Raw genomic sequence first — 23,814 nt, 5'->3', positions numbered from 1 at the left:
GGGCTAGCCTTTCTGTATTTTTGGAAAAAAACTGGAAAGCAAAACATTCCATGCAATGAATAAAAGATTGCCGCAAAACACAGGTGCACTGTTAAACTGAGAAACTCATTGGTATTCAGTACAACAAAATGCCACAAATTCATTAGTTTCAGAAAAAAAAAGAAGCACTTGATTCTATTCAGCAGATATACTAGAACTAAGCTATAATCAGTGCTGGGATACTAATTTAGTGTTCCTTTTAATAAGCACAGAGTGTACCTTAAATCTTGATTTCTATATGCCTAAGTTACTGGTAGCTTGCTACATTCTTGTTATTTAATGATACAAGACTCCTGAACATGTGACACACTCTATTTTCTTGCCCAAAATTTGTGAACATTTGTTTTTATATTTGATATCATATTTGATATCATATTTGATATTTGTTTTTTTTTCTTGACTCGATTCAACATTTGATTCGAAATCTTCTATTTGGTATTTGCACAACCCTAAATATAATGAACATGGATATGACAAATTATTGGACGTAACAAAGCAAATCTAAAATATTTCTTGCCAATATCAGCGTGAAATGAATGCATGCTTAAAAAATATTGTAAAGAGGTTTGACTGTATTATAGAAATAGGAAGATATCCTCATTTGTGAATAGCGACTATTCGATTCGAGGAATGGATCAGATAGGACAATATTCATTTTATTTGAAAGCTTTAAGTATTTCTACACTCCTGTTTGACAAAGCTGGTTATGAGGTTCTAATGTGTGAAATACTAATAACATTCAGTTTCTTTAGCCATGCCTGGTTACGATTGCCATGCCGGGTCACTTTTCCTGTTGGGGCAGGTGTACACAACTGTATAATTTGCTGTTATTCTTGCTGGTGAAGCGTTGGTTGTCAGAAATATCAATTTGTGGGGGCATTTGGCTGCAACAGCTGTATTGCTTAGTTTTCTGATTTATACCTTATAGCAGAGTTCGGGCTACTGGCTTGCAATCAGTTATTATCGCTTGCTATCAATTGATAATTTTTGGTTGTAGTTATTGCCTTACTAGAAATGGTGCCCAAAGAATAAAGAATAGCCTTGATATTAAACATGCTTAGTGCTGAATCATGTAAGGTACGTCTTAAAGAGACACTAATGATCAAACCAAAGTGCATCTGGTGTGATAAGCATTTTTTCATGACATGATATATGATTTATTTCGAATTTTGAACCCGAACCAGTGTTACAACGTTAGCGTGTTGTCAGTATTTACCCCATGTGGGCTGTTCACAAAAAATTATCAAAAGTTATACGATGTAATACTATTTTATTGTGAAGCTCTTAATTAGTATTACACAGTTGGCGTCCAATTCTGTGATGTCATAGGAAGCTGACATAGCAACTTAAAGCCCACATTTTGTTGCATCTTTTTCGGCTTACCAGGGCTCCCCTTCCACGCCGCATTATTATCCTGAATTCTCACCAAAATTGGCCGAAGCATTTTTTAAAAACTCATTTGCGAACATATTTTACCTCCCCAGAAATAATAAGTTCACTTCTGCCTGTGCTGTCTCATGGATCTTGTGCTGCCATCTAACAAAAGCACGACTAAAATCACTCAGATGAAATTAGGCTCGTCCATAGTGTTGCTAGAAGAGTGCAAAGTATCACTGACAAGCTGAGCTCGTTCTTGGCCGTTTTTACCAGAGACACAGGGACGAACATCCAGCTCATCTGAAGCAAGGAAGTTAGTAGCAGTAAGACTGATATTTTTGGTACTTAGAAATATAATTCATAAAATCCAGGTTAAGTTTAAAATCTTATTTAGTCTTTCTTCAAATTAGTGCAGTAATTTCCACGTATTTTCTTCCACTCATAACTGTGTTCAGGCTGCTATTGCACAGTCAACCTTTTCTACAAGAAAAGTAGCAGTTTCTTCCCACTGGCTTAGCATTGATTGCAATAGCAAATTAGTAGGCAGCTATACAAAGTAAGGATAGTAGTTTTATCGTCCACGTAAACTTGGAATCATTTGCTTACTAACTGAATTAACAAGCATGGTGTCGGGGTGCACGAGCAAACATGAACACATAACACTCAATGAGCGCAGCCATTCGCTGCCAAAACGTTGGTGTGAGCAGCTGTGGCAGCAGCAGCGAGTGAAGTGACCTTTGTGCGGTCTGTCGCTTCAACGCAAGAATGGCGAGAGCACAGCATGCACAAAGGTATGCCCTTTCAAGATATGGCGCGCATAACTGTGCAAATTATGCACTTGTTGGTGGAGTCGAAGCCGCCCCCACCTCCCTCCCATGCTGCCTCCTCGCTTTCCTCCATATATGGCACACAAGATTGAGCCTCGATCTTCAGTTCCCGTTGCGCCCGGTCCCAAAATATGCAGTTGCTGCCAAAGCACAACGCAGCCCTGCCCCCCTCCCTCCCGTCTCCCCACGGCCTTTCGCGCAACGGAAGATGGTGTGTTTGCTCTCTGCTTTCTTCCTTCGCATGCTCCAGATTGAGCTGCGCTCGTCAGCTTCCCTTGCGTGCCTTCACTCACACATGCATCATTAAACTACACAGATGTTTACCTAGTGCTGCCTGCGTCTACTGAACGTTTAGGCTAAATTGCTGGCTTTATTGTGCTTAAATTTCACACACATCATCATCATCAGCCTGGTTACACCCACTGCAGGGCAAAGACCTCTCCCATACTTCTCCAACTACCCCGGTCATGTACTAATTGTGGCCATGTTGTCCCTGCAAACTTCTTAATCTCATCCGCCCACCTAACCTTCTGCCGCCCCCTGCCACGCTTCCCTTCCCTTGGAATCTAGTCCGTAACTCTTAATTACCATCGGTTATCTTCCCTCCTCATTCCATGTCCTGCCCATGCCCATTTCTTTTTCTTGATTTCAACTAAGATGTCATTAACTCGCGTTTGCTCCCCCACCCAATCTGCTCTTTTCATAGCTCATTGTGTCGTCTTCAATTTAAGTATGACCCTTTTTGTAAGCCTCCAGTTTTCTGACTCGGCAGTACTGGCAAAACAAAGCTGTTATACACTTTTCTCTCGAGGGATAATGGCGACCTGCTATTCATGAGCTGAGAATACCTGCCAAAAGCACCCGAGCCCATTCTTATTCCTCTGATCATTCAGTCTCATGATCCGGATCCGTGGTCACTATCTGCCCTTTACCCCTTCCAGTGCTTTGCTACCTGCCATAAACTGCTGTTGTCTTCTGAGACTGTTAAACATTACTTTAGTTGTCTGCAGATTAATTTTTAGACCCACCCTTCTGCTTTGCAGTTGGTCCCCTGAGTTACTAAGCAAGGTAATATCATCAGCGAATCACAAGTTACTAAGATATTCTCCATTAACTCTTATCCCCAATTCGTCCCAATCCAGGTCTCTGAATGCCTCCTGTAAACACACTGTGAATAGCATTGGAGAGATCGTATCTCCCTGCCTGATGCCCTTCTTTATTGGGATTTTGTTGCTTTCTTTATGAAGGACTATGGTGACTATGGAGCCGCTATATATATCTTTCAGTATTTTTACATACAGCTCGTCTTCACCCTGACTCCGTAATGCCTACATGACTGCTGAGGTTGGTGTTTTTTAAAACTATGCCAGATTCTCTTTTTTGAAGAAACTACTGCACTCAATGTGTTTATGTAATACATAAACAAAAAGCAGAACAAATGCACTTTTCACACATAAAAGCTTTATTAATGAGATGTATGTCATAAAAAACAAATTGCCAGAATCAAGATAGTGGGATAAAATTGAACAAAGTTTGTAAAGACAAGCTTGTAGTTACTAAGAAAAAATTTTAAGAAAATTATGAGATATGCAAAATGTATTGCCATCTAATAGGCACTATCTCTGAAGAAATTAAAATGTTTATTAACAAGTCTTCCACTACAAAAACTTAACTGCAAGCACTACAGTTGGGCATGCTGTGCGGCAAAGCAGTCCCACAATCTAAAACTTAGCGCAGCATTGCATGTCTTGCAGTAAACTCTTGTTATCTGCTCGGTTTTCCTGTCGTAGCATTTCTTGCAGTTTCAATAGGTCTCCATCTTAACAGGCTTTCAAGCACTCCAAACGATAGCAAAGACGAGTCGAAGCAAAAAGTGAAACTAACCGGGCTGCGGCCGCCGATGTTTCTCTTGTCGTCGCTCTCAGAGTTGAAGTCTGCCGAAAAGCTGCTGCCCGATCCATTGATCAAATCAGGAGCAGATGCAGCGAAATCACTTGATGTGTGATCTTTCGAAGCACACACATCACTTTTGGAGGCGGCCATTTTTGCTTTCTACTTCGACAATCTTGAAACTTCGGAGTGCGTTCGAAAATAACTAAGTGGCAAAAAAGCGAACACTTAGGAAAAAAAATATAGTTTTCCTTCGTGTCTGATGGTGCAGTGTGTCCATGAGTGGCACGGAAGGTCTCAAAAGTAGCGTTTCAAAGCATCGATAGCATGCTAACGATACCCAATGGGCGCGGTAGGGAGAGAGGTAATGCAAGACATTGGGATGGTTAACAAGGCTCTCTATAAGATGTAACGATGTATGTTGACATCGAACATAAAATATGGGTGCCATCTTTCCACACATAACCTTTGCTTACAGCACAGCAGTGCAAGAAAAAGTGCAGATCATGCCGTTCAAGCTGGTTTACGAAAAGAATCCGACAACTCTCGACGCCATGTTACCGCACAACACCAAGGAAGACAACTCGATGTTACCACCCATCTGCAGTGCGCTGAAGAGGCACGACAACTAGGCCACCTGAGCATCAAAAACCATCAAAGAATGGACAGCCGACACTACAATTTTTGACGCTTGCAGCATGGAATACCAGCCTGGCAACTGTGTTTGGGTTTGGTCCCCAGTTCACCAATGAAGACTTAGTGAGAAACTGCTGTGGCGCTGTTTCGGACCTTACAAGATCATCCAACGTATTGGTGCACCAGACTACTAGGCCAAGCCGTCCTACTAGCGATAATGAACGCCATCAGGAAGACAAGTCCCATTGTGGAAACATTGGCCCCAGCCTCCGAGATATTCTTAGGTCAAGACACACTGTTGAGCACATGCAAGGTGGCATGGCATTCTGGTCAAACTTGTCATAAATTCTGGTTCAGAACACCGCACTACCAAAGCAGAAACTGCAGCCATGCAAAGTCATTATCATCAACCTATTTTATGTCCACAGCAGGACGAAGTCCTCTCCCTGCGATCTCTAATTACTCCTGTCCTGTGCCAACCGATTCCAACTAGCACCCGTGAATTGCCTAATTTCCTAATATGTGAGGTAGACAGCACCAAATGTCTGCCGACATTTTAAAAGACATACTGTTATTAAAAAGAAGCTTTAGATTGGGAACTTTAACTACGTGGGAATGGGGGAGTAATTTTTCTCAGAAATCATTGCAATAATTTCGATGAGATTCATAGCATTTAAAAAGAAAGTTGGAATCTAGTGACTGTAGGAAGCAGATTTTTTATTTAGCCCTTCAATTCTTTAAGAAATATGCTTGAAAATTGTGAAAGTCTACAACAAGTCTACAACTCTATAACTCATAAATTGTAAATAATTTTACAATTTGGTAAACTGCACCCAACAATACAGCTAAAGCAGACAAAATTGATGCATTATGCACTCTTAAATATACCATTAATTGGTGAGACCCGTGCTTAAAGTCAGGGGCAGACCCCCCCCCCCCATTCCTTAAGGCGAGGAGGTCTCGCCTTGGCAGGTCAACTGTGGCACTGTGCCAAGCATATGACAAGCTCTGGAGGTGACTTCACTACCAGTAGTGCCTTGTGCATGGTAAGTTTAACTCTCCAATTTTCCTATTAATGATTTAATCAGGATTAATCGTTTGATGTGACATGAGCACGAACAGGAAAGCATGTATCGTTGTACTGCTGCACGCATTTCACCGAGGCACGGCACACGATGGTCACCACCCTTGTTCGAGTAAGATTCTTGGCACAGCATACTCTTTCATTAGCCACCCAAGCATGAAGCTACACCACTGCTGCCGCTCTTCATCACATCATTGTTCCAACAGTGAGTTTCCACCATCATCGAGTAAGAGGCGCTCATTTTTGCCTGTGCATGCTGTGCATGTGCTGTGTATATTTGTTTAGTAAGTGAATGTTTACTGGAATTTATACGGCTGTAAGGAAGAAGAAGTGCGCCGTGCCGAGCTCCGCAGCCGGATCGCCAGCGCTACTGAAGTGGGGCTCTGGCTAGACGCTGTTCCTGGTATGACTGGCTAAGCCTACGCTGTTGCGTCTTCTTGTCCGCGTCCACAGCCATGTCGGACTTCTTTGCCATAACTGGTGGAGGTGCGGGGTAAAAACAGGGCTAGGTATCGGAGGCGAAGCCCGGAAGGTCGGTGGTCGTGGCCGTGCAACGGCGTAAGTCAATGGGGCGGTGAGTTGAGGCGCTCGTTCCAGAGGAAGGACCTCGGACACTTGTTCTTCTATAACCTGTCATAGGGCTGGACTAAGGGACGAACTTGACTCCGGTGGGTTGGAGATCAGGGAGAGCTGGTGAGCAACTTCTTCCCGGACGAAAGCCTTGATTTGCGAGAGGAGGGTGGCATCTGGAAAAGGAGAGGTCAAGCCGGACAACGATTCCTGATGGGGAACAGGGCGGCGGGTGAGGAGGCGTTGATGGCAGAGCTCGTCATAGCTTTGGCACAGTTCAATAACTTGGGCAACAGTAGAGGGGCTATTTGAAATGAGCATCTGAAACGCGTCCTCATGGATACCCTTCATGATATGCTTGATTTTATTGCCCTCAGTCATGGATACATCGACGCGTTTACAGAGATCGATGACATCTTCGATGTAGCTGGTAAAATTCTCACCAGGCTGCTGAGAGCGCGACTTTCTCTCCCGTCACCAAGCTGTTATTGATTGCTCCTGTGCAGAAGTCGCCTTCTCTTCGCTTGGCAATGCCATATCTGATGACGTTTCGCTTTCCTGCACCAAGTTGTCCCTCACTGACGACATCCATATACCTCTGCACGCATCCGTTCTGGCACCTGTATCCTGTTCTGTTGCCTCCGACTCTACCGTACTCCTCACGCCTTCCACTGCTTTCGTTCACCGCCACCTCTCACCACTCCCAACTGCGTTGCTTGGCCTTCAAGCTGGTGCTACTCACCTTCCTGTACACCACTTCCCATTCCCGATTATGTTGCTTCATGGTGAATCTCTCGGCACTGTGGAGCCTTACGACACCATTACCATGTCGGAACTTCCTGTTGGATCGTCAGAGGTCAACACCCTCTACTGTAGCCCCGTACCTGCCACATCGCCTGAAGACGTTTTCAGCCACGTCATCGACAACGCCTTAAGCCCCATGCAACGCCATGACCTTCTCTGTCTCCTCGAGAAATTTCGCCCTGCTTTTGACAGCCATAGCACTCCTCTGGGCCGAACGACGACTGTATGTCACCGTATTGACACCGGTTCTCACTCACCGCTTCAGCAGCGACCCTACCGCGTCTCGTCGACAGAACGACGCGTCATTGATGAGCAAGTAGGTGACATGCTAAAGCATGGTGTCATTGAACCATCCGGCAGCCCATGGGCATCGCCAGTTGCTTTAGTTAAAAAGAAGGATGGCTCCATCCGCTTTTGCATGGATTACCGTCGCCTAAACAAAATAACCCGAAAGGATGTTTATCCATTGCCGCTGATTGACCCTCTACAGCTTACAAGGTGCAGAGTTCTTTTCCTCCCTCGATCTACGCTCTGGTTATTGGCAGGTGCCTATGGCTGCAGAAGATAAGCCTAAAACTACTTTCATCACATCAGATGGCTTATACGAATTTCGTGTGATGCCATTCGGACTTTGCAACGCGCCTGCGACTTTTGAGCGGATGATGGACACTATTCTTCGAGGTCTCAAATGGAACACGTGCTTGTGTTATTTGGATGATGTAGTAGTGTTCGCACCAGATTTTCCTACTCACCTTCATCGCATGGAGCAGGTTTTACATTGTCTCAGTGACGCTGGCCTCCAACTAAATCTGAAAAAATGTCACTTTGGGGCACGCAAGCTGACAATTCTCGGACATGCCATGTCGAAGGACGGCGTTCTCCCTGATGCCGCTAAGCTCTGTGCTGTTAAAGAATTCCCGAAGCCAATGTCTCTAAAAGACTTGCGCAGTGTCATTGGCCTCTGCTCGTACTTCCGCCGCTTTATTCGAAATTTCGCTTCGATTATGGCACCTCTGACAGAGCTTCTTCGGGGAGACCCCAATCTCTCCGCGTGGTCCCCGACTTGCGATGATGCCTTCGCGACGCTACGTCGCCTGCTCACAACATCACCGATACTGCGTTATTTCGATCCAACTGCCCCCACGGAAATCCATACGGATGCTAGCGGTAATGGTCTTGGTGCTGTGCTCGCCCAGCAAAAGCCCGGCTGCCAAGAATATGTTGTTGCTTACGCAAGATGTACTCTGACGAAACCTGAAGCGAACTATTCCGTCATGGAAAAAGAATGTCTCGCAATCATCTGGGCCATCACAAAATTTCGCCCATACCTTCGATGTCGTTACTGATCACCACGCACTTTGCTGGTTGTCGTCTCTCAAGGATCCCTACGGCCGCCTAGCCCAGTGGGCACTGAGGCTCCAAGAGTACGATATCCGGGTTGGCTACTGCTCAGGCAAGAAGCACACCAATTTCGATGCTCTTTCGCGCTCGCCTGTCCACGCCGACATTGCCCGTGTGTCTGTCCTAGACGACCCACTTCTCCCATTCGCTTCTGTCGACTTGGCTTTGGAGCAGCGGAAGGACTCCTGGGTTTCATCTTTGATAGATTACATCTCTAATTCACCTGCACGCCCACCATCCCGAGCGTTACGTCGACAAGCTTCGCACTTCGCCATCCGCGACGGAATTGTCTATCGCCGTAACTACAGTTCCGACAGCCGCAAATGGCTGCTTGTAATACCTTGGCAGCTCCGCACTGATGTATGCGCCGCTTTCCACGCCATCCCTCAGTGCGCACGCGCTGGTCTCTTCAATACCTACACCAGACTATGTCATAGGTTTTATTGGCCTGGTATGTACACATTTGTGCAAAAGTACATTCGCTCTTGCACAGAATGTCAACGCTGCAAGCCCGATCCTTGCCGCCTTTCTGGACCAATGCAACCTTTGCCATGCCCTTCGCTGCCCTTTGACTGGGTTGGGATAGAGTTATACGGTCCTCTGACATACACAGCTGCTGGCAGTCGCTGGGTCATTGTAGCTGTAGACGACCTCACGAGGTATGCAGAAACGGCGGCTCTACCAGCCGCGACGGCTCGTGACATTGCTTCCTTCCTGCTTCACTGCTTCGTTCTACGTCACGGCGCTCCCTGCGAACTCCTGAGTGACCGAGCTCGCGTCTTTCTCGCCGATGTCATTCATCGCTGTACCACCGCATATCACCCGCAAACGGATTGACAGAGCGCTTTAACCAAACTCTTGGCGACATGCTTTCGATGTATGTCACCTCCAGCCACACCAACTGGGACCTCATCCTTCCCTATGTCACGTACGCCTACAACATGGCACCCCAGTCAACGACGAGCTTTTCTCCCTTCTTTCTTCTATATGGCTGCGAACCATCATTTCCCATTGACACTATTCTCCCTTACCGTCCCGACTTATCAGAGGGTACACCAGTTTCTGAAGCCGCCCGGTATGCAGAAGAATGTCGGCAACGAGCTCGCTCCCTTACAACGCAAGAACAAGCGCTAAAGAAATTTCGTCATGACGACACCACCAGTTTTCGCCTGACGCTCTTGTTTGGTTGTGGGTGCCTCCTACTTCAACACAAGGTGTCTCCTCCAAGTTTGTATCCCGATACTGTGGACCTTACAGGGTTCTACGGCAAACTACGTAACCTCTGACGCCCCCTACGGACCTGCGCCGCTGAGGCCGCGAAATTGTGCACGTAGATCGGCTCAAGCCGTATCACGAGCCCTTTGTCCTCACGATGCCTTAGGCCTCCTGTGCGGCTCCGTCTTCAGCGAGGAGGGAAGTGTTAAGGAAGAAGTGCGCCGTGCCAAGCTCCTCAGCCGGATCGCCAGCGCTACTGAAGTGGGGCTCGGGCTAGACGCTGTTCCTGGTTTGACTGGCTAAGCCTACGCTGTTGCGTCTTCTTGTCCACGCCCTTCGTGTTGTCCGCAGCCGTGTCGGACTTCTTTGCCATACGGCCAGTAAAACTGCTAACCCTACTTCTCATAGCTGTTTAGCATTTTTCTATCACAATCAATGCTTCGCCTTTTGGGCATAACTGCTTTTTTTTCCTTACGTGCTTTTGGACTTTTTTGCCAACTCTACTGCCGCAATTCTTTGATCCTGTGCTTCACTTACGTACATAAAGTGATAGCCTTCACCGTAGCGCAGTTGGTAGTGCAACGCTAGCATAATGCAGAGGCTGTAGGTTCAGATCTCATCAGCAGCATGTTATCTTTTTGTCCACATTCATTTCCCTACTTTGTTCCTTTCAACATTTCAATTTCAACTACAGCAGCTGATTTCATCTATTTTCCTTGCCTTCGTTATCTGTTGCTTTTTATGGACGTGATTAACAAGATTGGAACCCCTTGGTTTCCCCTCTTCTCGTGCACACACAAACAGGACCACAATCTATATGTCAAAAAATAGGAGCACGTGGGAAAAATAGCAGGACGTTACTGATGTTTTCTTTGGGGACTGACCTCCTCAGCTGCAATGTGGACCCCAGCTGAAATGTCCGCAAAGCCCTGGTATTTTTCTTGCATGCTTCAATTCTTTTACCTGTTTCACTGCCGGATCTTCAGTGCAATATATATTGTTACATTGCAGAAGTCACATCCAAAGATGTATTTACAATATTTATGAAAGGGTCAACAAAGCATAAAAAAGATGGCTGTCAACACTCATTCCACCTCTAGACGTCAAATCGTCTTCTTCTGATGCGCCACTCCTGGTTTTGCCATAACATAACCCCCACCTATAAAGGTGCCATCGCGGCGCTAACTATAAGGCAGCTGAACTTGCAGCAAAATGAGGTTTCAGCCGGGACACATGCACAATGTCCGTGGGGACATGTGGATTTTTGTGGATTTCATTTCGCCTGAAGGACCCAAAGGCATTACATGAGGGGAGGCATCGGTAACTTTTTAAATAGCTTGGAAAAGTAACAAGACAATAAAAATAACAAACCAAACAATCCGAAAGGCAAGAATGCAGTTTGTCAATAGCTAACAAGAAGTCGTTGTCATGCCCTACATAATGAAATTGTGCTGGTTTTGCCCATTTTTTGCCAGTCGTTTTTACAACTCGTTACGGGAATGTTCGGAGTATAGACAGACTGTATTTGCAATATATATACAAGCAGAGTCAGTGTGATTAAGATGGCTGACCAGCAACAACACGCAGCAGCCAGCGTCTTGCGATCTTCTTCCTTCCTTCCATAACAGGGCCCCCGGGTACTGAAGTGCCATCTCAGTGCATGTTAGGCGAAAAACTGCGAGTGAAGTATGGCTTCAGCCGCGAAACGTGCGATGTCAACAGCCGTCAGACTTGAGGATGGATCAAACTGTAGTGGCAAGATCTCGTAATTGACATCGTTAACTTGACGTAGGACTTCATAAGGCCTTGTGGAGTGAGAGAGAAGCTTCTGGGAAAGGCCAGCCCGATGACATGGTTACGAAAGGAGCACCCAAGCACCGGGGTCGAACTTAACATAGTGATGGCACTGGTCGTAACGCTCTGTTTGCACATGCTCTGCGGCTAATAAACGAAATCGGGCGACTTGATGCACCATGTGAGTGCAATCGATGACTTTATGAGCGTACTCCGTTGCAACACATGTCACAGAAGGTAGGGTGGTGTCAAACGGCAATTTGGGGTCGTGACCATTCAAAAGATAAATAGGTTGTAACGGGGTGTATTGAACAGTTCAGATGGTAGCGTCTGTTCATAATCAAGAAGGCAGGTGACGCAGAGCAGGAACAGCCGATTGCCCATATGGCTCACACTAGTGCTAAGCACTGGTGATCCGGCTAGCCCGCTGGTTGCACTGCAGGCATGGAACAGACGATCTGGCTGGCCTTGTCCTTGTGCTCTTCTTCTTCATTACAATTACCTCCTGTGCAAAAGCGCAGCCATCCTGGTGACTTACGATGTGGAGACATAGAATTGTTTCAGGCGGTGAACATGAACAACATCCCGTCCACGGCGGCACTTGTCGAATGATGGTGTAAGCCACTCTATGACATAGTTGACCGGAGAGGTGCGTTCGACGATGCGTATGGTCCATCATACTGCGAGAGAAGTTTTGTCGAAAGTCCAGGCATGGTAGAAGGACAAGACAAGTGTGCCGGGAGCAAAGTTCGGAATCGTAGCGTCGCCATCGCGATTGCCTTTTTGGCGCTGTTGGTCAGTGGAGGTGAACTTTCAGGCTAATTGACAGCATTCCTCGGCATATTGGGCGACGGCTGAAATGGGAGCACACTGACATGTCTGGTGTATAAGGCAAAACCGTATCGATAGTATGGGAAGGATCGCGACCATAGAGAAGAAAGTATGGGGAAAATCCTGTAGTACTTTGTGTAGCTGTATTATACGCGTACGTGACAAACGGGAGGATGATGTCCCAGTTTGTATGCTCCAATGAAACGTACATGGCGAGCGTATCACTATGGGTGCGATCGAAATGCTCCGTATGCCTGTTAGTTTGAGGATGGTACGCTGTGGTGGTCCGGTGAACTATGCGGCATTGAGCAAGCAGAGCTTCAACCACCTGCAACAAAAACACACGGCCTCTATCACTCAGCAGCTCCCAAGGTGGGCCATGATGAAGAATGAAATGGAGCAGAAAGGATGCAACGTCACTGGTGGTCGCTGCAGGTAGAGCAGCAGTTTCAGCATAGCGTGTAAACTGCGACAATAATCCATCGTTTGCCAGTGGGTGTTAGCGGTAGCAGCCCGTACTAGTCAATTCCCACACGGTTAAAGGCACAGGCAGGGCACGGAAGTGGCTGTAATAAATCATGGGCCGGATAAGCGACTTCAAAAGAAGAACAGAACTGGGCAAGCAGGTGAAGGAGCTGGGAGCGCTGCTCAGAAGTGAGGTCATCAGCAATGGAAGGTGTGAATAAGTCGGGTGATGGCGGAGCAGAAGTGGAAACTGCACAGAAGTCAGTGAGCTGTGCATACGAAGCATCCGGCACATCGGTTATAAACATGTCATCAAGAGGCTGAACACGGCCAAGTGCTTCGCCACAAAGAGCCTTCATGGCTGTAGGAAGCGGATTGCAAACAACGACGGAGCTGAAACTGACTGAAATGTCAAGCGTGGTGAAAGGGAGGGGAACATCTTTGCGGGTTATGAAGAGTTCCGAAGGAGTGAAGAGGACAGCGCCACAGAAGACGGAAACAACGGCAGACGAGTACGGCGGTATGGAGTTGTCTTCCCGAAGGACTAGCTTAGCTGGAAGTGAAGTGGCTCCAACGAGGGGCACGTCGCACAGAGGCGATAATTCGACTTCAGCACATGCACAATTGATGACGGCGTTATTTCACGAAAGAAAGCCCCACCCAAGTATCACGTCGTGAGAGCAGGACTGCAAAACCACAAACTCCACAATATAGAGAACGCCCTGAATAACAACTCTAGCTGTGCATGCTGCTGAAGGCGGAACTGGCTGGGCGCTTGCTGTGCGAAGAGAAAACCCAGAAAGTGGCGTCGTAACATTTTGTAAAGTGCGAGAGAGGCGTTTGTTTAGGACAGACACGGCTGTTCCAGTATCAGCGCAACGGTAGGGGCACCGTCAACAGTAAGATCGACAATGGAGGACTTGTACAGATTGATGGCAACGCAGTTCCTGCCTCCTGAACTGCGGCACTTAGTTTTCCTCTTGCGTGAGTGAAGGGCGCCAACGCACGGGGGACAACGAGTGGCAACGCGGAGAAGATGAACGACGTGTAAGAACTGAGCTCTCAGCTAGTGGCCTGTTCAACTGCCGACTAAAATAAGTACCGTGGAAAGGTTGCGGGTCGGCGTAGGGAGGCAACTGCACAAACCCATCAGAGTGCAGCATGCGGCAGCGGCAGAGTCGTGCAACATGGCCGGGAATACTGCAGGCATAACATATGGGCCTGTTGTCTTGCATGCACCAAGGATTAGCAAAGGCAGGAGCAGGTCGATGAACGGGTGGTAGGGGCTGTGGATGTAGTGCAACGAGTGGTTGACGAGGAGGCTGTGCGGTGATGGATGCATAAGTGGCGTGGCGACAATGCTGATGCTGCATTGGCAGAGCCTCAGCAACTTGGTCTTCAGTAACCCGCCGCAGCGTAGGGGCGTAAGAGGCTGTTGTGGCAGTGGCTGCTGTTGGGGTAGCTCAGCGAAGGGTAGTAGAGAAAGCTGACATGCAACTTCCTCTCGCACGAAAGCGTGGATTTGTGTGAGCTGGGGGAAGCGATCAGATGGGGGGGCCTCGTCAGCCACTGAGGGGCACCTGGTCAAATCGCACTTCCTCCTGAACTCATTGTAGCTTTCGCACGAGTTTATGAGCTGCGCTACAGTGCGCGGACTCAGTGTCATCGGCTATGCCCCGATGCCCTTCAATATGTGCTTCAATTCGTCATTTTTGGGCATAGAAGCATCCACACGTTTGCATAGGTTGAGAACCTCTTCGATATAACAGGTGAATTTTTCACCAGGTTGTTGCGCTCGCTCTCATAACCGCTGCTCGGCATGCAATTTATGGACAGCTGGGCGACCAAAAACTTCAGCGAAACTGGTCTTGAACGTGGACCAGGACTGAAAGTCAGCTTCGTGATTTTTAAACCACAGGTGAGCCACTCCCGCAAGGTAGAAGATGATGGCATTTAACTTGGCAGTATCGTCCCATCGATTGTGCAAGCTCACCCATACGTAAGTAGACAGCCAGTCATTGACGTCCTGCTCATCCGTACCGCTGCCAACCGCTGGATGGCATTGCGGGACAGCACCAGAGCAAGCCACGGAGGGTGGCGGCGACGTCGGCTGGGGAGAGTCAGGCATGACGGGAGACAGGGTCCAAGACTGGAGTTCCAGGGTGTAGATGTTCTTGAATACCCCGCACCTCCACCAATTGTAATGGGGTGTACTGAACAGTTCAGATGGTAAAGTCTGCTCGTAACCGAGAAGGCAGGTGACACAGAGCAGGAACAGCTGGTTGCCCGAACGGCTCGCACTCGTGCTAAGCACTGGCGATCTAGCTGGCCCACTGGTTGCATTGCAGGCATGAAACAGACAATCTGGCTGGCCTTGTCCGTGTGCTCTTCTTCATTACAAGGTGAATATCCTGCGGTGTCATGTTGGGACGAGTTATACATGAATGTCACGTAGGGCAGCGCGGCGTCCCAGTCGCGGTGATCGTTGGAGACATACATCGACAGCATCTCTGTGCATGTTCAATTGAGACGTTCCGTAAGACTGTTTGTTTGCGGGTGTTAAGCAGTGGAGAAAATCGGTGACGTCAGTTGCGCAACTGGTCGGCAATACCTTTATTATCGCATAGCATGCCACGTAATCAGTAGCGACGGTGATCCACTTATTCCCTCTAGTTGTCGCCGGAAAAGGGCCAAGCAGGCTAAGGCCTACGCGAAAGAAAGGTTCAGAGGGAACTTTAATTGGATAAAGTCGTCCAACAGGTGGCAGGGGAGGTTCCTTCCGGCACTGACACAGTTAGCAAGTTGCAACATGACGCACAGAGCAGTAGAGACTCGGCCAGAACTGGCGTCGTACGCGGTCATATGTATTCAAAAACTCCAAGGTGTTCCGCCATTGGTGCATCGTGTTCTTCTTTAGAAGATATGTCAAAGGCCGAGAAACGTCAGCAAAGTTTTTGACAAAATGGCGAAAGTAAGAATGCAGGCCAATGAAGCAGTGCACGTCAGAAGCAGAACATGGCACAGGGAAACTGCAAACGGCGCCAACTTTTTCTGGATCTGTTTGTACATCAGATGTGTCAACAAAGTGTCCCAACATGGCAATCTGACAGCACAAGAATTGACACTTCGTGGTGTTCGGTAGGAGGCCGGCTTTTCGGAAGACCGCAACAATTGCAGCGAGTCGGGTAATGTAGCTGCCGAACATGGCAGAAAAAACAACGTCGTCGTCAAGATAACAAAGACAGGTGGTCCATTTGTAGCCTCACAGAAGAGAGTCCGCCATACGTTCAAATGTCGCAGGAGCATTGCATAGGCCAAAAGGAATGACTTTGAGCTGCTGTAAACCACCAGGCGTGATGAAAGCCGTCTTCTTGCGGTCCATTTCATCAACTGAAATATGCCAGTAACCGGATCGAAGATCAATGGACGAGAAGTATTTAGCTCCACGCAAGCAGTTCAAGCCATCATCGATGTGTGGTAGTGGGTAGACGTCTTTTCGCATGATATTGTTTAAATGGTGGTAATCGACACAAAAAATGCCAGGTACAATCTTTTTTTTGTTTTCACAAGGACAACAGGTGAATCCTAAGGGCTGGCTGATGGTTCGATCACCCCTTTAAGGAGCATTTTGTCCACTTCTGATCAGATGACTCTACGTTCAGCATGCGATACATGATAGGGACGTTGACGAATGGGATTCATGTCTCCAGTGTTTATACAGTGGTGAACAACAGATGTTTGGTGTGAAGGCCTGTCGCCGAAATCAATGATGTCATTGTACGATTCGAGCAGGAGACTTATGTCCACGGCCTTTGCAGAGGCGAGGTCAGGTGCAATCATCTTCGTGAAGTCATCTGTTAAGAAATCAGAGCTGTGAGCTGCAATTGGCATTAAGAAACCCCTCTTGGTATTCAGGTTCGCTATGTCAAATTCGGAAGTACTATAAACGCTGGCCAAGAAATGCTGGCCAGAAGCACTTGAGGGCACAGGCTGAAATTCAGAAGCGGAAGAGCAACATTCCGGTTCAAAAGTAGGTCGACCATGGGGCCAAGCACATATTCACTGTCATGAGCCTGTGGCTGTGCGGTCAAAGCGACGTAAGTGACTGCCTCAGGTGACAGACGCACATCGTGAAGCGAACACAAGTGCAGTGGGTTGGTGCTCGGAGAATCAGCGAGTTGAGGCAGTTCTAACTGAAGAACGCTGGTCGCACAGTCGACGAGCAGAATGAATGGATAAAAAGTCCAATCCAAGGATAACGTTGTGAGGGCAGTTGTAGATCACAGCAAAGAGAACAGAAGTTGGGCAGCCGGCTATACTTAAATGCGCAGTACACATTCCAAGAACAACCAGTACTCCGCCGTCGGCCACACGAAGCACTTGTGCAGCTGCTGGGGTGAGGACGTTCTTTAAACATCTACGTAGGCTAGCACACATCACAGGTACATGGGCTCCAGTATTGACGAGCGCTTGGACAGGTATGCCGTCTATTTTAACATCAATGACACTTCTCTTTGTGGGCACACACAGAGGATTTGCTGCAGTAGTAGAAAAGCAGCACCACCTCCGACGACTACATTTCTTATTTTTTCCAAAAGGGTGCGGCCGAAAGCCACAGGGGACGAAAGCCGGCGTGGCTGCAGCGAACAGGAAGATGGGCAACATGTTTGAAGTGAACAAGACTGGTGTCCGTGCGGTGATGTTGAGCGACTGTACCACATGTTCCTAGCAGAGTTGTTAGTGCTGTTAAATGTTTTACCCACCACCCACTTGAAACATTTCAGCAACATGGCTGAGGTTGGTCGGCGTGCGAGGTGTTGAGGCCCACAAGTTGTGACAGTATCAGGCGACATAACCAATGCGGTGACAGGTGAAACATATCGGCTGGTTGTCCGCAGTTCTCCACTTAGTCGAGTTGCAATAATGCAGAGAGAAGCGTCAGGGTGGAGCAAAAACAGTAGAAGGGCGTTTGTTGGCTCTGGGGTTGGCGATAGCACAGACATAATGTAGACCAATGTTTTCAAGTTTCTGGTGAACGATGGCTTGTACAAGGGAAACTGAAAAAGGGGTAGCATCAGGGCTATGTGAACAGAAAGCTGCAGGCGCAGTCGCATCCAGTTGACGTCGAGCTCTGATGGCAATGCATGCTGCTTTGCGGGTTGATCTTCATACGTCGACATTGTGGCAGTATTGGCACAATGTCGCAGAATGATTGCAGGATGAGTTGGCTTTTGGCCTGCTCAAATTGATTGTCGGCAATCTTTGATGATAGCAGCAACTGTAAAGCAGCTTTTGCACATGAGCAGATTAAAGGCGTCGTCAGCAATTCACTTGAGCACGTGCCCGACCTTCTCAGCTTTTGTCATGTTGTGATCGGCTTTACGACAAAGGGCCAACATGTCCTGGATGTATAGACATAGGACTGCATTGGGGATTGGGCACAGGAGGCCAGGTCCTGCTTTGCGGCAATTTTACGGCCGGCTGGTTTGCCAAACAACTTTGTTGTCTTCTCTTTGCATTGGTCCCAGCTGGTTAGCTCCTCTTCGTGGTTTTCGTGCCACACTTTTGCCATGCCTCTTAGGTTGAACAACGGCTTAGCTGGCATAAGCATAGGGTCCCATCTGTTGATTCCACTCACGCATTCATACATAGCCACCCACTCTTCAACGTCAGTGCCATCAATCCCGCAGAAAGTTCTGGTATCCTTGGCTTGCACAATCACAACCGAAGGAGACAGTGACATAGCTGGTGACAGTGACACTGAAGACGGCAACCATGTTGATCCCGCGTGCTCACTGTCCTTCGTGGTGAGGACGGCGATGGGAGGTCTCCTGTGGAGCTCCATTTCCAGCTGAGGTGCCCAGCACCTCCCACCAGTATGTTACGGGAATGTTGGGAGTACAGACAGATGGTATTTACAATATGTATACAAGCAGTCAATGTGATTAAGATGGCTGACCAGCAACAACATGCAGCAGCCAGCGTGTAGTGATCTTCTTCTACCTTTCTCTTCCTCTCTCTTCTTTTATCCTTCTTTAACAATATTATTAATGATTTGTTGTGTGCTCGAGGAATTCTGGCATCATATTGTCATCACAGCCAGCAGCTATGTATTGTGGGCATAAAAGTGACATAGAAAATTTTTTGTCAGTACTCCTTTAGGTACGATATGACAAAAATAATTTCAGGGGCTCTTTGAATGAACCATCTGGCCATGGGAGTAGCACTCCAGATTGTAGTCTTAAAGTGTTTGTTCCTTGTTTTCCCAGAGAGCCGGCTGAATGACATGGATGCCATGGAAACCAGGTGCAGCCGATGCCGGACCAATTACTTCATCAACTCATCGCAGCTGGCCCTCATTGAAGATGACCACATTCCATTTCTAAGGAAAAGTGAGTACTGCCTTAACACTGGCGAGTAAGCACAGAAATTGCAGACATAACTATGGTTTTACCCCCTACAACTAAAATTATTACGTATTTAACATGAAATGTCATGAAAAGATTATACCTAGGCTGGAACTCATTGATCGAATTCCTGTGCATATTTTTTTTTCCTCAGTAAAAAAATGGATAAAACAACCTGTTTATTATTGAATTCGAAGTTTTCTAAAAGCCTTTCACAATTTGTAGACATTTCTTGAACGTTTTTGATTACATAATTAACAAACCTTTCTTGCTGAGAAAGCTGTATAAATTTATGGTTATGCTATTGCAATCGTTTTAAGTTTCTGTCAGTCTTACCTGTATAACTGACAGACCTTGCAAATATAAAGTTTGTTTCAAATTTTTCACACATTTCCCAGAAAGACCACTGAGGGCATGGACACTTTTGATGGCACAAAAGTGGCAGTCCTTAAAAAGCAGTAGATGGTCTTTTCAAAGGGAGCATAAACTCAACCCTGGAGTACTTTCTTATGGATTATTAAAGTGGTTTCTATAAACTTTTTCAGTGCTTTCTTCTATTTGTCTTCATTTTCTGCATTGTTTATGATCACAAGCCATTTTGAAACGAACATGGCCAGCATCACACACTCACGAAAGTTTCTTGAAGTAGGAAAAGGTTAATTTGCTGCTAGGAAACCTGTGGCCAGTAAAACGCACCATTGCATACTCTATGCCATAGACAAGTGAATAATGTTGGATAAGCCATATACTAATGTTATATATTAAATAAAACTGTAAAATATCGAGCAGGTACCCCCCCTTCTTAAGACATAACCAAAATAAGGAGAATAACGGCTAAAGATAATGGCCACCGCTAATGAATGCAATTCACTTTTAACAGAAGGGTGTGCTCAGACCAATGCGCAAGTCTTCAAAAGGTTTCTCACCAACTAAAATAGAAAAAAGAAGTATGCAATTACACCACATATACTTATTTAGTTATACATGACCAAAAAATTACAAAATTGCAAATATAGCAAAAATTGAAACATGTTAGATGTTCTAAAAAAATAATCGTTGCCAATTTTTATGAAAATATTATAGAATGCCCACCCAGGACTACTAAATCTAGTCCTGCAAAAACATGCTGCAACATTTTATTTTAAGTGAGAAAATTGAGCCAATTTTAAGACCCATGTATGGTCATTTCGACAATGTGTCTCGTTCTAGTAAAAAAATAAAAATCATGCTCATATTGAGTTCTGGACCCATTCTTTTTGCTGCAGTAAAGAAGAGTTCCCCCTCATGTAATGTCCCGCCAGGGACCCTTGAGGTTCAAATAAATAAATAAATAAATAAATGCACAGAAACATTTACTTGGAGATGTGCTAATGTTGCTACAGTAAAAAATCTTTGTAATGCTGGCAACCACTACTGCAAACCATGGTGTGAGAACAGCGGTGCTCCGATGGTGCCCCCGCGCTGGGGCAAGCGGGCGTGTGAGCACCACTGCTAGGGACAGCACATGTTAAGGAGGCCTTGCTCTCCACCAATTCTGCTGGCACAAGCGTGGATAATCCACAACCTCAGTCAGCAATGAAACACCCATACCTAAAGATATGCCACTTACTGTGAAAATCTCCAACTCGAGAGAGACGCGTCGTCTGCTTGAGCAGACGACATGCGATCGGAGGCTGCTCTTGTTAACCTCAAGACACGAGGCCGGCTGCTTACATACTTCAAATGCCAGAGAGAAGCAGTTTTCTGGAAACATGCTAAAAAGCCTGATGTTTAAAACCTCACCATCGGTGAAATGCTTGATAAGCACTGCATTCTATTTCCATGTGGCGAGTGCAAAGTAGATATTGCTTTATCTGTGTTGGTGCTGTGGTTTCTTATCTACTTTGCCATATTGACTCAAAGCACTACCCACTGTTTTTGAATCTAATACATGTGCAAAGAAACCAAATGAACTACATGACCTTTTTTTTCAGATGTGCCCATTGTGCATGTGATACCCAATCCATTCCCAAGCGTCTGGCACACCTTGGATGACAATGCAGAGAACCTGGACCATTCAACCATCAACAACCTGAACAAGATATTTAAGGCCTTTCTCACCGAGTACCTCCGTCTCTGATTGCTGAATCGTTTTCTATTCTATTATTGTCATTATTATTAAAAGAGCATTTTATGAATACTTTTCTGTGTCATTGCTGTGGCAAGTGAGAATGGAACTAGGTTGGCGAATGCCCACCTGGGGAAGGTGAGGGTAGACATCATGCCAGTCTTCGTACATTGACACAATGACTGCCACATGCACCAGTATAAGATTCTGTGCTATTTCATGAAATACATTTTTAGCTAATAGACAATTGCTTAGGCATAAATGCCTAACACGCACGCTGCCATTCTTTTCTACCTGTTTCTGTGGGTTTAGCCACTCAGTCAGTGTGTAAGACAGACACTGGGCAATTGCCAAGCTTTTCACATACCCAATTGTACATTTGTTCTCAAAGTAAAAATTTGATGCCAGCAAGAAAACTACGTGCATATTTCATCACTTGACATAGAGCACGAAGGGACCAATGTAACACAAGGGAACCTGGGAAAAAGTGTATGTCATATTGCCAGCAATTGTAGACACCTTTTTAATTTTCTTGGGATGCCAGCAGATGAGTACTACCACCTGCCGTGCGCAGTCAGCATGGGCAATGGTGTCGCAGGCATACTTGCTGTACAAGGCACTGGCAGAGGGGGCAATGTAGGGTTGCGACCAAACAAAAGGCACTATGGAGAATAGTCGGCAGTTTTGCAAAATGCCATCCTGAAAGACGAACTATCACAATGACAGGTGAGTGGGTACAGCTTCAAGTCACTCAATAAGGGTCTGCAAAGTGACGTCACAACATTGCTCATTGGTCATGTCTAAAAGTTGGGTGATGGAAAAATAATCTGCGGGTGGAAGCATCACATCACTTACATTGGGAGAGTCTACATGGTAAAGGGACAAGTAATTGGCATCAGTATGCTGGCACCTAGATTTATAGGCCATCGAACAGGAATACTCCTGCAGTCGCAAAGCCTATCGTTCTAGCCTCCCTGTGGAGTCTTTTAAGGTCAAAAGCCAACAGAGAGGGTGATGGTTGATGGCAATGCAAAATGACTGGTCATATAGGCAGGGATGGAATTTTGCAACCGCCCAGACAAGAGCCAAACACTCTTGCTCGGTAATGGAGCAGCTTCACTCCGAAGGTGACAAAAGGTGGCTGGCATATGCAATAACATGGTCATAACCACACTGGACTTGCACTAAGGCAGCACCGATTCCATGGCCACTTGTATCGGTGCGCCCCTGTAGGGGCTGAAGCATCAAAGTGGCCAAGGATTTATTTATTTATTTATTTTATTTATACATACTGCAACGCAATTTGCGCTATAGCAGGAGTGGGTTAAGAAAATGTACAGAAAATGCATTGGAGTATACAGCGGTACAAGTGAACACTATTAAAGAGCACAGATGAAAAGGAAAATACACAAAAATACAAGTGAACACTTTCACAAAAGAGCACTGGTGAAAGAATACACAAGTTATACAAATGCTGCCAGGCATACCCATGCCTGATTATGCATCTGGGATAGCGGTTGCAAAAATTAAGGATGAGCATGAGCGAATGGATCCAGGTAATGAATTCCAGTCTTCGATTGAGCGGGGAAAGAAGCTGAATTTGAACATGTTAGTACGTGCGTAGTAGGGTATTAAGTTTAGGTCATGATGTCTTCTCGTTGATGATCCCGGCGTGAAGTTAATGTAATTATCATTTGAGAGCCTAACTGAAGAATTGACAATGGAGTGCAAGAATTTTAATGAGTCGACACGGCGACTAGAAGAGAGCGTGCTTAGGTTCAAGGAAGAAAGTGCTGAAGAGGGCGAAAAGTCTCGATCGTAACGATGACATATAAATCGCACAGCTTTTTTCTGTATAGCCTCTAGTTTATTAATTTCTAGCTGCTTATGCGGGCTCCAAACTACAGATGCATAATCAAGAACAGGGCGGATTAGAGATTTATACATTAGTAGCTTTGTGTCTTTCGGAGATCGGGTTAGCGTTCGCCTCAAGTAACCTAATTTTTTTAGTGCTTTACTGCATATGTAGTCAATGTGTTTGGACCATGACATGTTATGCGTAAAAATGACACCAAGATACTTATACTCAGAAACCTTATCTACTGTACGGCCATTGGATGAGTAACTGAAAAGGGAGGGGGAAGATTTGTTGCAGAAAGACATCAGAACGGTTTTATTGAAATAAATGTTCATTTGCCAAGTGTTACACCAATCGCAAAACGTAGAAAACGACTCTTGAAGGCGATAATGATCATTAGAAGATTTAATCACTTCATATAAAACGCAGTCATCAGCATAGAGACGGATGTTAGAAGAGCAGTGAAGTGGCAAATCGTTTATGTATAATAAAAAAAGAAGTGGCCCAAG

At 46.2% G+C, this 23,814-nt stretch overlaps 1 protein-coding gene across 3 annotated transcripts in view; it reads left to right on the top strand.

Moving 5' to 3' along the window:
• LOC139048146 (glutaminyl-peptide cyclotransferase-like) overlaps positions 1-21,519 on the top strand; it is a 107,847-nt gene extending 86,328 nt beyond the window's left edge. For all 3 annotated transcript variants that reach the window (XM_070522672.1, XM_070522671.1, XM_070522673.1), the window contains 2 exons: positions 19,203-19,325; positions 21,314-21,519. In XM_070522672.1, the coding sequence (XP_070378773.1) occupies positions 19,203-19,325; positions 21,314-21,459 (269 nt within the window). In that variant the 3' untranslated portion in view covers positions 21,460-21,519. The remainder of the gene's footprint in view (positions 1-19,202; positions 19,326-21,313) is intronic.
• The last annotated feature ends 2,295 nt before the right edge of the window (positions 21,520-23,814 follow it).

The sequence above is a fragment of the Dermacentor albipictus genome, chromosome 7 (assembly GCF_038994185.2).
Source record: "Dermacentor albipictus isolate Rhodes 1998 colony chromosome 7, USDA_Dalb.pri_finalv2, whole genome shotgun sequence".
NCBI classification, from domain to species: Eukaryota; Metazoa; Arthropoda; class Arachnida; order Ixodida; family Ixodidae; genus Dermacentor; species Dermacentor albipictus.
Note: the sequence above shows the minus strand (reverse complement) of the source record. Positions and strands in the feature narration are given on the sequence as shown.